General features: G+C 36.2%; 1 protein-coding gene across 1 annotated transcript in view; it reads left to right on the top strand.

The window, feature by feature from the left end:
• dbn1 (drebrin 1) overlaps nt 1-13,943 on the top strand; it is a 178,015-nt gene that overhangs the window by 126,644 nt on the left and 37,428 nt on the right. The window contains exons 6-8 of the mRNA XM_009295616.5: nt 4,955-5,032; nt 6,920-7,071; nt 13,564-13,621. Of these exons, the coding sequence (XP_009293891.1) occupies nt 4,955-5,032; nt 6,920-7,071; nt 13,564-13,621 (288 nt within the window). The remainder of the gene's footprint in view (nt 1-4,954; nt 5,033-6,919; nt 7,072-13,563; nt 13,622-13,943) is intronic.

Genomic DNA, 13,943 nt, shown 5'->3' with positions numbered 1-13,943 from the left:
TTGACTGCTAATATAATTTCTCAACTAGAGTTTGCAAATAATGCTTTCATGAAATTTTATTATTATGGAGAAAGTCCGAATTTGCGAATATAAAACCAACTTCACCATGTGTAAGTTCACATACCCTGCCGTACAGAGACAAGGAAAGAAGACAGAACTGTACAAGGCCTGATTAATCATTAATAAGCAAAACAACTGCATTCTGACAGCAACCTGCACCTGTATGGCAGGGTATTAACTTACATTTTTACATTTTATTCTAAGCATTCAGTGTCGCAGTTTAATTCACCATATTTAACTGTCTTACTGAAATTAATGCTGCAATCATAAACGAGTAATGTGTATGATTCAGCAAAGTGTGAATTTACCGGATATACAATGAGAACTGCAGAGTCGAGCATTTTTAATTAGGTCCTCACTCCATTCAGCTTTTCTGATGGCTGTTAGCCAAATACATCTGTGGTTGGCATTGAAAGCAGTGTGGTGTACGGTAAAATTGATCTATTTTTGGACTTTCAAATTTATTGCATCCGATCGTTTTTTGCAACCAGTATGCACGGTTCAACCCGTGTGATGTCATGTGATGTAGGTTGGTAATTCTCCTATAACACTTAACATTTTCCAAACATTTTTATAATATAATAATATTTATATGCAGTTTACTAACCAATGACTTTTGAAATTGAATTGAATTGAATTTTACAGATTTAAACAAATTGTACAAATTATAAGCAACCCATAAATTTTAAAATACGTTCTCAAGGATAAAACACACAATAAAGCCCTCGGTTTATTTCTATTGTAGGTTTTACTGTTAAAACAAAGTACGTCTGCAAAGTGCAGTTAAGCCATAAAACAAACAGTACCTCCCAAAATTAAAATAGTACAGAATAAAGTATAAAAAAGTAAACAGCATTGGCTGTGCATGTCATTTTTTACAGTTTCCAAATATGTTCAATAGAAAAAAGAAACTCATAAAGGTTTGGAACCAGTTGAAGGGTAAGTGATGAGAGGGGGCTGCTGTGAGTGTGTGTGTGAGTTTGCGTGTGTGCATATGCGTGTGTGTGGGCTTGTTTGCGTGCCTTCGGACGTGACGGTAAAGGGGTCAAATCAAGTTGTCTCTGAATGGCTCTCTAATAGTGTGATGTCTGACAGAAGAGCGCAGCCTTGTTACTGTTTTTAGAGGAAAGAGCTCTTAGAGCCGCATTGTTGATGCAGAGGAACTGAAACAATGATTGTTTCTGTACGATGCGAAACACTGAGTCGATCCACACACTTTAAAATAGCCAAGATCCTTCCTTCCTTTTTTTCAGTTATCTGAATGATGGCTCAACCAAGTATGCACTACTGGGTAAAAGTTTGTTGATGTTTTGGCAGAATTCACTTATGCAAATAATTTGTAAATAATACATGCAGTAATGGTGTGAAATTCGATACAATTCAAAGCAACTGTTTCCTACATATATACAGTTGAAGTCAGAATTATTAGCCCCCCTGTTTATTTTTGTCCTCAGTTTCTTTCTAACTGAGAAAAGATTTTGTCAACACATTTCTAAACATAATAGTTTTAATAACGCATTTCTAATAACTGATTTATTTTATCTTTGCCATGATGACAGTACATTATATTTGACTAGATATTTTTAAGACACTTCTATACAGCTTAAAGTGACATTTAAAGGTTTAACTAGGTTAATTGGGTTAACTAGGCAAGTTAGGGTAATTAGGCAAGTTATGTATAACAATGGTTTATTCTGTAGACTATCTGGAAACAAATTTGCTTAAATTGGCTGATAATTTTGACCTTAAAATAATTTTTAAAAATTAAAAACTGCTTTCATTCTAGCCAAAATCAAACAAATAAGACTTTCTCCAGAAGAAAAGATATTATCAGACATACTGTGAAAATTTCCTTGCTCTGTTAAATATCATTTGGGAAATATAAAAAAAAGACAAAAAAATCAAAGGAGGCCTAATAATTCTGACTTCATAAATATAATTTAACATAGAAATATATTTAAAAACACACAATTATCCTTCTCTCTTTTCTCAGCTGTGTTGTTTTTTGAAAGAATGATTTATGTACAATTTTAATTAATTAATTAATTAATTATTATACAATTAATGGTAATGAAATTCAATAATAAATGATTATGGAATTCTAATAAAGGATTCATTAAGTTCCTCACAAACAACATAAAGACATAAAAATAAATAATGAATTAAATGTTTAATTACAACAAAACTCTGTTCATTTGAACCATAGTTTCCACAGTAATAATCGGTTGCAGTTCATTACTCTTAGAGTGCAAGCACTAACTAATAACTAATAACTAATAATTAAACAACAAATAAATATAATGGATCATTCTGAAAGACCATCTCTAAAGTAAGGATTTGCATCACAAAAATAAATGACATTTTCAAATACACTGAAGTACAAAATCATCTAAGATAGCATCAATACGTTAGGAATATTACTGTTTTACCTTATTGAATAAATTCAACCTTGATTTGCATGAGAGACTCTTATTTAGTCAATTTTTTAAAATAGTTTTGTACTTGTATATTTTACTGCTCCCTCACAAAGAATCTAATACAAAGGGATTGTTCACCCAAAAACTAAAATTTAATCACCATTTACTCTTTCTCAAGTGGTTTCAAGGACAGTATCCATTGTATACAATATCAAAGTCCCTTTAAGGCAAATCATTACACTCTGTGACCATCTTTGAAACGCCTCTCTGGCAGTATGCTCGGGCATCTGTCTAAATGGGGAAACATCAAATTCTCCAAAACTGTTTGCCAAGCTTATGATTGAATTACATATTTGGAACCACCAATAAAATTAAACAACATCTGTCCTATTAGTTTTGTTTCTGAATGTTCGAATCAAACAAAATCTGCATATTTTCAGGTTGTCCAAGCTAATGCGCACTCGAAAAGAAACAAGATCACAACAGCAACCTCATTTATGGCCGTTCTACACATTATCATGCTCTGGATACTGATTGTCTGATTGCACGCGTCATCTAAAGTAATTCACAACTTGATCTTGGTCTTGATGGTGAATCTACTCCAGAAATTACATCAACTCTTTGTTTACAAGTTTGTGGGCATTTGTTGCTGTCATGTGGTGTGCAATTAACAGGACGGACTGTACCTCACGTTTGTTTTATACAGATTAGTGCAACTGATTCATTTAAAAGTACAGATTTCAAGCTTTTTGTGGGTATATTTCATATGTGTGTGAAGCACGTATTCGATGAGAGTCCATTGTGTTTGTTGACTACACAAACTGTCGTAAAGGCACACGTCTGGTCTGAGCTCCCCCCTCCCCCCCTGGCTCCTGTATTAGTAGACAGGGCTTCATTCCTCATATTTACTGTTACACTTTTCCCCATATAAAACTATACAAGTGACACGTCTTGGGTATTCTGTAGTCTTTGACTATACATAGAAAAAAATAATAAAGTAATGGAAATCTACGGCTTCCGGTTTTCAAAATTATTTAAAATTTCTTCTTTGGTTTTCAACAAACCAATCATCACTTTAATTAATGTCAAGTACGTATACTGTACTGTATGCTGCAAGTACAGTATATTAATATCAAAGTACATTACATTACTTTTATTATTGATTATTATTATACATGTAAGTATACTTCTTCAGTACTGACTTGGTGACTTAAATATATATTTACCTTAAATTATACATTAAAATACAGACAAACTCAACATTTTTTTTTTTATTATTTTTGGTCCCACTTTATATTAAGTGGCCTTAACTAATATGTAGTTACACAGGAATTAATAGTTTGTTACAATGTACTTATTGTGAAATTACATGTATTTATTGTGTACTTATGCTTGATTAAATACCTGTATGTAAATACATCTGTAATTAACTTTTGTAATTACATTTGTAAATACACTATTGACCATCCCTTACACCTAACCCACTCTTAAACCTACCCATGCCACCAAACCTGTCCATAACCCAACCTCTATCCCAACTCACAAGCACCACAAGTGTTCTCAAATACATTATAAACACAGTAAGTACATTGTTTTTATTTTTTTATGTAAGTACATAGTAGTTAAGGACACTTAATATAAAGTGGAACCTTTTTTTTGGGGGGGGGGGTGGGGGGGGAGGATTTCCACCTTTATTGAATAGAACTGTAGAGAGTACTGAAAGGAAAACATGGAGAGCAGAGAGAGAGGAAGGATAGGACCACGAGGCAGGAATCGAACTCTGTTAGCCATGAGCACCGGAGTGCATGTGTCGACGCACTAACCACTACACCACTGGCGCTGACCAAACTCAACATTTGAGTTAAAATGTTACATTAAAACAACCGAACATTTGTACTTACCTTCAAGTTGTTGCATTGTTGACAAAATTTATTTTAAATTAATTTTGTGTTTAGCAAAAATATTACATTTAGTGCATATTGCGCCACAACTATTCAGCCAATCAGATTCAAACACAAGCGATGTTGCTTAAACCAAATAAGGAATCTTTGTATTCCTTACAATGTGGGGATGTCCACATGTCCCCAGAAGTACAGCAATACCAGTACATTTTGACCTCATGGAAACTTTTTTTTTTTTTTGTCTATATGAGGAAAACAGCTCATAAATCACACCAAATGAAGTATGTTAAAATTGTAAAAAATGCAGATTGTTTCCTGAGAAGGTTAGGTTAAGGGGTAGGGGTATAGACTATATAGTCTGTACAGTAGAAAAATCATTACATTTACTGTATGGGAAGTCCCCATAAAGATAGCTGTACTAATGTTTTTGTGTGCGTGCACTCTCTAGCTGACTTCTTGTTTGGGGAAGAAACAAACCGTCCCCATAGAGCCTCTCTTGGATCAACATCTTTGTCCTCCGCTTGCTGTCCAATTAAAATGGTCAGTCCTCACACTTCCCCTTTCCTTCCACCGCAGGGCACCACCTACCAGAAAACAAATGCAGAGATCGAGATGAAGAAAATCAATCGAGAGGAGTTCTGGGAGCAAGCCAAGGTACATGTTTGATAGTTTGTTTTTTTGTGTTGTAGAGATGCTGGACTCTTCAGGACGATGGTGCGAGTCAACTATTGTTCGCTTCGGTGGACTTGTGTTTCTTTGTTTTAATTTTAATGAGGAAGTGGTTCATCAGACTGTTTGGTATCGTTCAATCACTACATGCTTAGAATGCAGTTTCATATCTGAAAATGTAATAAATAAAATATATTAGTTAAGTTTACTAAAATAAGTATGCTAAAACATAAGTAGTATATAGTATTTGTATAATACTATAAATATAATATAGAATATACACTAAAAACAGTACACTAAAATATAGTAGATAATAGCAATAGTGGTTTGTAACTTTAGCTATGGGCACTATATTTTCCCTTAGGGTCGACTTTTTTTTTTTATCAAAAGTTTTTTTTATTTATTTATTTGTTTTTAGAAATTCTTTAAAACATTCTTCTGTGCTTAAATATTAACTACCTCTTATATTTAATGTTTAGATTATATAATTATTGACAAAAATCCATTTATTTATTCATTTTATTAATTGTTTTATTGTAAAACTATAATAATCCAAATACAGTGTGGTGTCATTATCACTGCTAACATTTTTGGCCTTTTATGTTTTTTAAAGGGTAGTGTACTTGTTTTCCAAGATATCTGTGAAGAATATGATTAATATAAGTTATAGTAGTTATTATTCATTCTTTCTTTGTGTTTTTGACTTTAATAAAGTCCCTTTATTAATCTGGGGTCGCCACTGCAGAGTGAACCACCAACTTATCCAGCATATGTTTTATATAGCGGATGTCCTTCCAGCCACATTATCAGTAGTAGTAGTAGTAGTAGTAGTTGTAGTACTAGTAGTTAATATGTAGTAATATATAGAGTTAGTTTTGTTTCTTTATTATTTAATTAATTTTTTTTTTTTTTTTTGGGGGGGGGGGGGGGGGAGTTAAGTACAAAGTAATTAAGGAATAAAAAAAACTAAATAAAAAAGAATTGTTTAATTAAAAAAAAACTTATGTCAATGATAATAAAATATTTTGGATTGCAAAAAATAACCCATTGTCCTTTTATGCAGTGACCACAAGTTTCATTGCACACTTAATCATTTTACTCTCTGTTCTGCTGTTATTTATTGCACATCTGGAATCTTAATTGTAATGCATTTTAAATAAAAATGTTTGCAATTAATTGCATATTTAAATGATTATTATTATAATTTAGTTTTTATTTCATTGTTAAAATGCCAGTTGCAAATGTTAAAATTAAATACTAATAATAATAGTAGTAGTTGTAGTAATAATAATAATAATAATAAGAAGAAGAAGAAGAAGAAGAAGAAGAAGAAGAATGTTTTATTTTGTTACTATTATTTATTTATTTATTATTAATTTATGTGTTATTGTTGTTGTTGTTATTTAAATATTTAATAACTATATATATATAAACTATATATATATATATATGTGTGTGTGTGTGTGTGTGTTTATTTTGTGTTAAATATCACTACTACTACTAATAATAATAGAGGAGTTTGGAGACAAAATTGTAATAATTTCCCCCATATTCAGTAACAAATTCAAAATATATAGATTTAATTTTAAATTGGGAATATTTGGAAGTTTTTTTTTCTAGAAGTCTCTTATTTCTCCAATAAAACACTCAACTAATTACAGAGAAAAAAACACAATAGAGACATATATCTTTGAGAATAAAACACATCAGTTACATAAGGTCATCCTCGTTTACATCTAAATGCATCCACTCAAACGTAAAAACCCTTATATAAAAATAGAAACAAAACCATAAATTCTCTACACTAACTGTCATCATCCTCCTGTTCAATGTGAATGCATGTCACTCATATTTTCCTCATGTGTGTTGCAGCGGGAAGAGGAGACGAGGAAGGAGGAAGAGAGAAGGAAGGCTGCGGAGGAACGGCAGCGCTTCGAAAATGAGCGAATGGAGCTGGAGAGAAAAGAGCAGGAGGAGAGAGAGAAGCGATACCGCGAAAGAGAGCAGCAGATCGAGGAGCACAGGTGATAAACAAACACAATGACCAACACAAATGACCCTCGGACACACATTAACCCAACACAGGCTCATTGTGGATACGCACCCCGGTCTAAAATTCTGGAAAACCACAAATATGTACCTGGGGCAACTTCTGACTGCGTTTGTTTGAGAAACAAACGCTATGGGGTGGTATGACACTGCCAAGAGCTTCTGTTCCTTTTCACGCTACCGCTGACCACTTACCTCCAAGTGGAGGGCTTTTCCAGTGTTACCAGTTAGCAGTGTTGGTGAGGTTATTTTGGAAATGTAATAGATTACAGATTACAAATGTGTAATGTGTAAGTAATGAGTAGTGTACCTTTTTATTACATTAAATATTGCATTTACATAAACGTAAAGTAACTGATTACATCTGATTACTGGATATTTTCAACTAAATCATTTTCAAGCATTTATACCAAGAAGGTGTGACCTTAGAATTTTAAAATCTTCATCTCTTGAATTAAGATTGTATTAATTTCATTTTAAAGTACAGCCACCACAAAATCAGACCTTATAACAAAAAATTGTTCAGTTCAGTTATTTACTGTAATTAATATGCTGTACTAAACAGAAACAAATTATAGTATATAACAGCAAAGACAAATAGTCCAATAAAACCCTGTGTTACACATTAAAAAGGGGACATATATAGTAAAGGGACATATTTAGAAATAAGCATTATATTGTGTGTGTGTGTGTGTGTATATATATATATATATATATATATATATATATATATATATATATATATATATATATATATATATATATATATATATACATACTGTATGAGCAATGTGATATTGCGTTTATACTACAGTTTGACAGCACAATCGTGTATATAAAACAAGAAAATCCAACATGGAGAGTCAAAAACTCCTAAGGAACTACATTTTTCCGCCGTTTATTTACATCTGCAGCTGACTTGAAAACAGCAAAAGCCGTTACTAATACACCAACATCACTTTAGAGCTAGTGTTTGAATGATACTCAAGCGTAATGTCTATAATAATGACAAAACAGGTGATTTTGCTGACATTTTAAGATTATAAGGCTGAACATGGCATGAAATGCCCTCCGTCTAGAGATATCTTCTCAAGCCTGGTTTATACTTCTGCGTCAAGTGACCGGCGTGACCCACGGCGCATACATCGCGCGTAGCTGTGCATTTATACCTCTGTGCACTGTCTCTGTTGGTCTACATTAACACTTCCGAAACGCTAGTTGGCAGTGAGGTGTAAATGTTCCTCTGTGTCGAGTTTCTTCGCTGCCGTTTTGCTTTTCCTGAACGCTTCCAGGATGTACAAGTGGCTCAAACTCGCTCATTTTGAGGCAGGAACCGGCGGACGTGCAACAACTTTAACTATGAGGTAAACACAAAACAAAACTTTCCATCAGGACCTCCTTCACGGTACTTCACACTTGTAAACAATCGCTCCATTGGGCTCGCGTCCAGCTTGCGCCATTTGCGCGGCTCTCACAGAGCTTGCGCTACGCGTCGTTGCGACGTGTAGTTACATTTTTTGAGAGGTGCACGTCAGCGACGCCGACGGCCACGGTAAAGGGCTATGCATCAGCGCCGTAGCATACGCCGGCGTTTGACGCAGAAGTATAAATTAGCCTTTACAGCAGGGGTCTCAAACTCGCGGCCCACGGGCCATTTGCGGCCCTCAGTGCAATATTTTGTGGCCCGCGCCGACCGCTGTACACTGACAGAATCAGCAGAGCGGGGAGAGAGAGCGCTCCCCGCTCCGCTGATTCTATCCGTACACAGCGGTCACTGGCATTCCCCGCCCGCCGTGTAAACAAAGGGGCAGGGATGTCGGTGACGTCACCACGCACCCCGCCCCTTTGTTAGACGCTGTGACGGGTGGGAAATGTTAACTCGCGCCGGCCAGAACCAAGGTAAGCTGTTCCCGCCCCTGCCTGCCACTTAGCTACAGCCTGCATCTTACAGGGCTCGAAATTGCGACCATTTTGGTCGCATATGCGCCCGAAAATTAATCTATGTGACCTCATAATATATTTGGCCGCATTAGTGCGACTGCTGATAATGGTTGTAGTGCGACCTCTTTTGATTTTTTGTAAACACGAGCTGAATCGCTCTTCCCTGCCGCTATATTGGTTCATATTAGCTGTCAATCACTCAAGGTATTCCGCTGTCAGATGACAGGGAAGGAGCTTTTATGACCACGGGAAATGCAAACGGCTAAAGAGTAAAGACTTAAAGCACACAGGTTTGCAAACCCCACCTAAAGTTGAGGCGCAGATGAGAGCGATCATGACACGTCACGTGGTGAATAATGATCCACCAGCTGAGATCAATCGAGTACGCGCTTCTTGGAGAAGGCGCCCGAATCTCCATGCGTTGCATTCACTGCGTGTTCAGCGCAAATGTCCGCTAAAAGTCAAATCTAATACTGTACACATCATCGCCAAAGAAGCTCGCCTTTACTAAGTTTACACTGAAACTGCGTCTCATAACAAACAGCGGTATTGCGCCGGTGGTCATCGCAAGAATCCGGTGGTCATCGCTCAACCTACTCATAAATTGGGTCGGCTGACTCGCCAGCTTTTCCACTAACACAGAAACATGAAAATCAGCTCAGACTGAACCTTTAAATTGACACAAACTGAAACCAAAACTTTTAAAGAGTGATAGAAGTGAGACTTTACTTTCTTTCGTCTATTCTTTTTTGAGGTGTATATTATTTTTATTTATTTACTGATGACTGCTTTGCAGCTTTCATCATTGAATTGAATGATTTATTATAATCTTTTGTTTGTTTTGTAGCAGAAACATTATTTATTAAATTGACATGCATATAAAAACAGCAGTACAAAATCAATATTTCCTACTGCAATGCTTCATTTTTGTTTGATGCAAACTATACAATTATTTTTCATAAAGTAACAGACTTTTTATAGCAGATAACCTACATTCATGCACATTCAAGGCAGTATCATAATGAGAAATGTAATTCATTGTTACTATTATTGTCATTTTCATCATCACTAATATTCTATAGCCTAATTATTAGACATTCATTTTGGAATTATTGCACACAAATATCAATGTCTTCGCAGCTTTAGTTAGATAGTTGTTTCTGGTTTTTGTCAGTCCTATTGATGTTGTTTTAAAATACAATAAATCCCTTAAAAAGTAATTTGCAGCGGTGCTCAATCATTTTTGGTGGGTGCTCCTAAATTTTTTCTGGTGCTCCTAAATTTATTTTGGTGCTCCTAAATATTTGAAGTTGGGAGCACCGGTGCTACCAAGTAAAAAAGTTAATTTCGAGCCCTGTCTTATATATATTATAGGTAGATACAGACTGGTACAGACTGATGTGACTGGAGTGGGGTGGGGGTGTTTTATTTATACATATACAGTATACGCCTTTTTTTACGTGAGGGAATGGAAGTTTTGAGTGAGTTCCCCCACTTTTTTCCCTAGGACTTCAATAAGTCAAAGTATAGGTCTAGACTTAATGATGATCATCTTCAAGCCATACTGAGGGTCTCAACTGCTTCCGCTCTAAAGCCAAATGTGGTTCAGATTTGTGAGAAGAAGCGCTGTCAAGTCTCTGGCAGTAAGGAGTAGGCAAAAGATGCCATGTTCAGAAGAACTGTTCATAATCTTCACTCAATGTTCTATTACTGTTCAGGACACTTCATGTTCAGAAGAAATAATTAAAACTGTTAATAATGACATTTGAGGACTTTTTTTTGTGAAATCCCTTATGCGGCCCAGCCTCACCCAGACTTTGCCTCCTGCGGCCCCCAGGTAAATTGAGTTTGAGACCCCTGCTTTACAGTGTTACAGTCTACAGTATTTCTCTGTTGCAATCGGTATATCACAATAATTAACCCCAAAAAAAGCAGCTCAATCACTACCAGATTGCTGTTGTGTATGCGATAAGGAGGGGGTGTTCGGGGGTGAGATCTCTGAATGACACTGTTGAGAACTGGGGTAGGACAGTACCTGTATTAAAATAGGAACTGTCCTTATAAATAAACTGCATAGTTGCAATCTATATAGAGAGATGGACTTAGAATATCACTTACCAGATTAATAATGATTTGATCAGCTGTAGTTAAAAATCACGCTGTTTTAATCTTCTAAGCAATGGCTTATTATGCGGTCCTGGCGCTATCTTGTGGATAGACAACATCAACAGTCTTTGGCTAATGGACGCCGCACGCTCTCTCAGAAATTATAAATATTTTGAATTAGTCACCATGCTTATAAATAAACTGCATAGTTGCAACCTAAACAACCACATCCTCGACTAAAAAAAGCCTCAAAAGTACCTGATGTTGTCCAAAAGCTGCAATATTTGTCAAACTGTAAAGTGTCCTCTTGTCGCTGTATGTGGGCGGAGTAGTACAGAAGAGTGAGGCTGTACAAATACTGCTATTGCAGAATATCCCACGGCTATCAGCCAATCAGATTCAAGAACCTGACAGAACTGTTGTATATATATATATCCCTTTATTAATATGCCATCACCACAGTGGAATGAACCAACAACTTACGCCCTATTCACACAGGGCTTCAGCGTCAGCGCTTGACTGAAGGCGTGTCTGAAGTTGGGGCTGATGCGGCGCCGACAGATCCACAATGCAGTTCAGCAACGCCTGATGTCACCCATTCAAATTTAATGGGAAGCGTTGACGCTGACACCCTGTGCGAATGGGGCGGTATCCAGCAAATGTTTTACGCAGCAGATGCCCTTGCAGCTTCAACCCATCACTGGAAACACCCATACATTCTAAATCACACACATACAATACGGACAATTTAGCTTACCCAATTCACCTGTACCGCATGTCTTTGGACTTGTGGGGGACATTTGGATATGTCTTTGGACTTTCTTGTGTTAGCCTAATTGGTTGGCGACGTCTTCGGCCAGAGCGAGGGGTGGCAGTAACGCACCAAAAGGTTTTTTGTCGACCACCAAAAAACTGAAAGAGGAAGAAATCGTCATTCTCAACATCATATGGATTTACTTTTATCAGCTAGACACCAGCCTCACAGCTCTGTGACTATCGGTGTCGTTACGCATTGAACTGCAATCGTTAAATGTAGCTTATGTGAATGCTACTGCGCTACTTTACTAATAATATAGCTTTGCTACTGAAAAAGCTATTTGATTTAAAAAGTGGGGACGCTACTGTCACACTACTGAGAAATGTAGTTAAGCTAGTAGTATCACTACTTGTAGCAGCGCTACTGCCCAACACTGGAAATGTGATAAAATCGCTTTAGCCTGAGGAATCTGTTGGTGCCCTGAATTTCACAAATTGATAACTTTGTGAGTCATAATATATCATTGAAAATGAAAGGGTGTGTTTTTATTTCTGTACAACATTTGCTTTTATAGAATAAAGAAAGGTTAGATTACGTACCTGCAGGTGCTTCCTCAGGTTCAACATTGAAGCCTTTGATTTTAACAGCTGGCAAACTAATTTTGCACTGAACTGTTATATTTGTGCCCTTCTCAGGTTTTAGAGTGAAAGGATTTTTAAATTTCCAGCAATGAAATGCATTTTTATCACTCGCCATGGTGGGAGCTCTCAGACTGATTGTAGTAGCCTAATGCTTTCAGCGGCAAAGAGGAGGTGCACCACAAATTCAAACCGGAAACCCAATCAAAAACATCAGAATAGCACAGCTTTAATAAATGGCCTTAGCAGAAGGCATCGTGCATATCAAAAACAGGCAAAGCAACAGATTATTATTATTCAACATATCCCAGATTTTCAAAGAATATTTTTAGATGTAACCCTATTTGAAATCTTTAACATTTTCATAAGTAACTGTAATTTAATTACACATTTTTTCACACTAACTGTAACAAATTACTGTTACTTCTATTTGTAATTAAATTACGTAACGCCGTTACATGGAACTAGTTACTTCCCAAAACTGCCAGTTAGCCCAGTAGCTTGCAGCATAGGTTGATGGACTTGGGAGGTGGAACGGAGTGGACCAGACCATGACAATAGGATTCAAGTCTGGAGAAGAACAGTTCCAGAAACCAGGTGCAACAAAAGCTAAAAATAAATAAATAACTGGCTAAAAACGTGGTAAAGTTGGTAAACATAGTAAAATCGGAAGGCTGCAATGGTTTTCCTTTTTTAGATCACTTTTGAAAACACTATCGATAGGTTTTAGTATAGTGAGTCAGTCGGTCAGACAGTCAATCGACAGCAAACTGTTTGACTGAAGAGTAGATTGTTGTGCCCTCTGGTGGATTTCCGTGAGAAGAGGACGCGCAAATTGCAGGCACGAGTGAAATTTGAAATCATTGAAATGTGTACAAAGCAGCCTGTAGTGGATTTACGAAAAACGAAAAGTGAAAGCAGACGTACCTCCGGGTACATATTTCGAAGTAGACCTGAGTGCATATCCTCAATGATCCTGGGCTGCATTATTCTCAAACCCGCTATGTTTATGTGTACATTTACAGGAAGAAGATTCTGGAGGAGGAAGAGGCCAAAGAGAGGACAAGGAATCAACCTTTGATTGTAAGAGTGCGTACGCTTTCAGTACGGTAAACCAGGTTTGGTGTCTGAAATGGTGTTTTTGGTTTGTCATTTTAAGAGTGCTTGATGTCTTATGGTTGGTAACTGTGAGCCTTTATTCATCTCTGTTTGTACATACTGTGTTTGTAATTAGTGGCTATAGGTGGGTGGCTGTTGAAGTGAAGATAACTAGTATTGTTATATTTTAAAATGCAGTGGATGATTAAAGTAGGTGATTGTCTTCAGAAATGTGTTTTGTTGTGCTGGTTTAAAGCCTCTTCACAGTCCAATAGTAATGATTAGAGTAAATGATCTAAATGTGTTT

Source organism: Danio rerio, chromosome 21 (genome assembly GCF_049306965.1).
Source record: "Danio rerio strain Tuebingen ecotype United States chromosome 21, GRCz12tu, whole genome shotgun sequence".
NCBI classification, from domain to species: Eukaryota; Metazoa; Chordata; class Actinopteri; order Cypriniformes; family Danionidae; genus Danio; species Danio rerio.
Note: the sequence above shows the minus strand (reverse complement) of the source record. Positions and strands in the feature narration are given on the sequence as shown.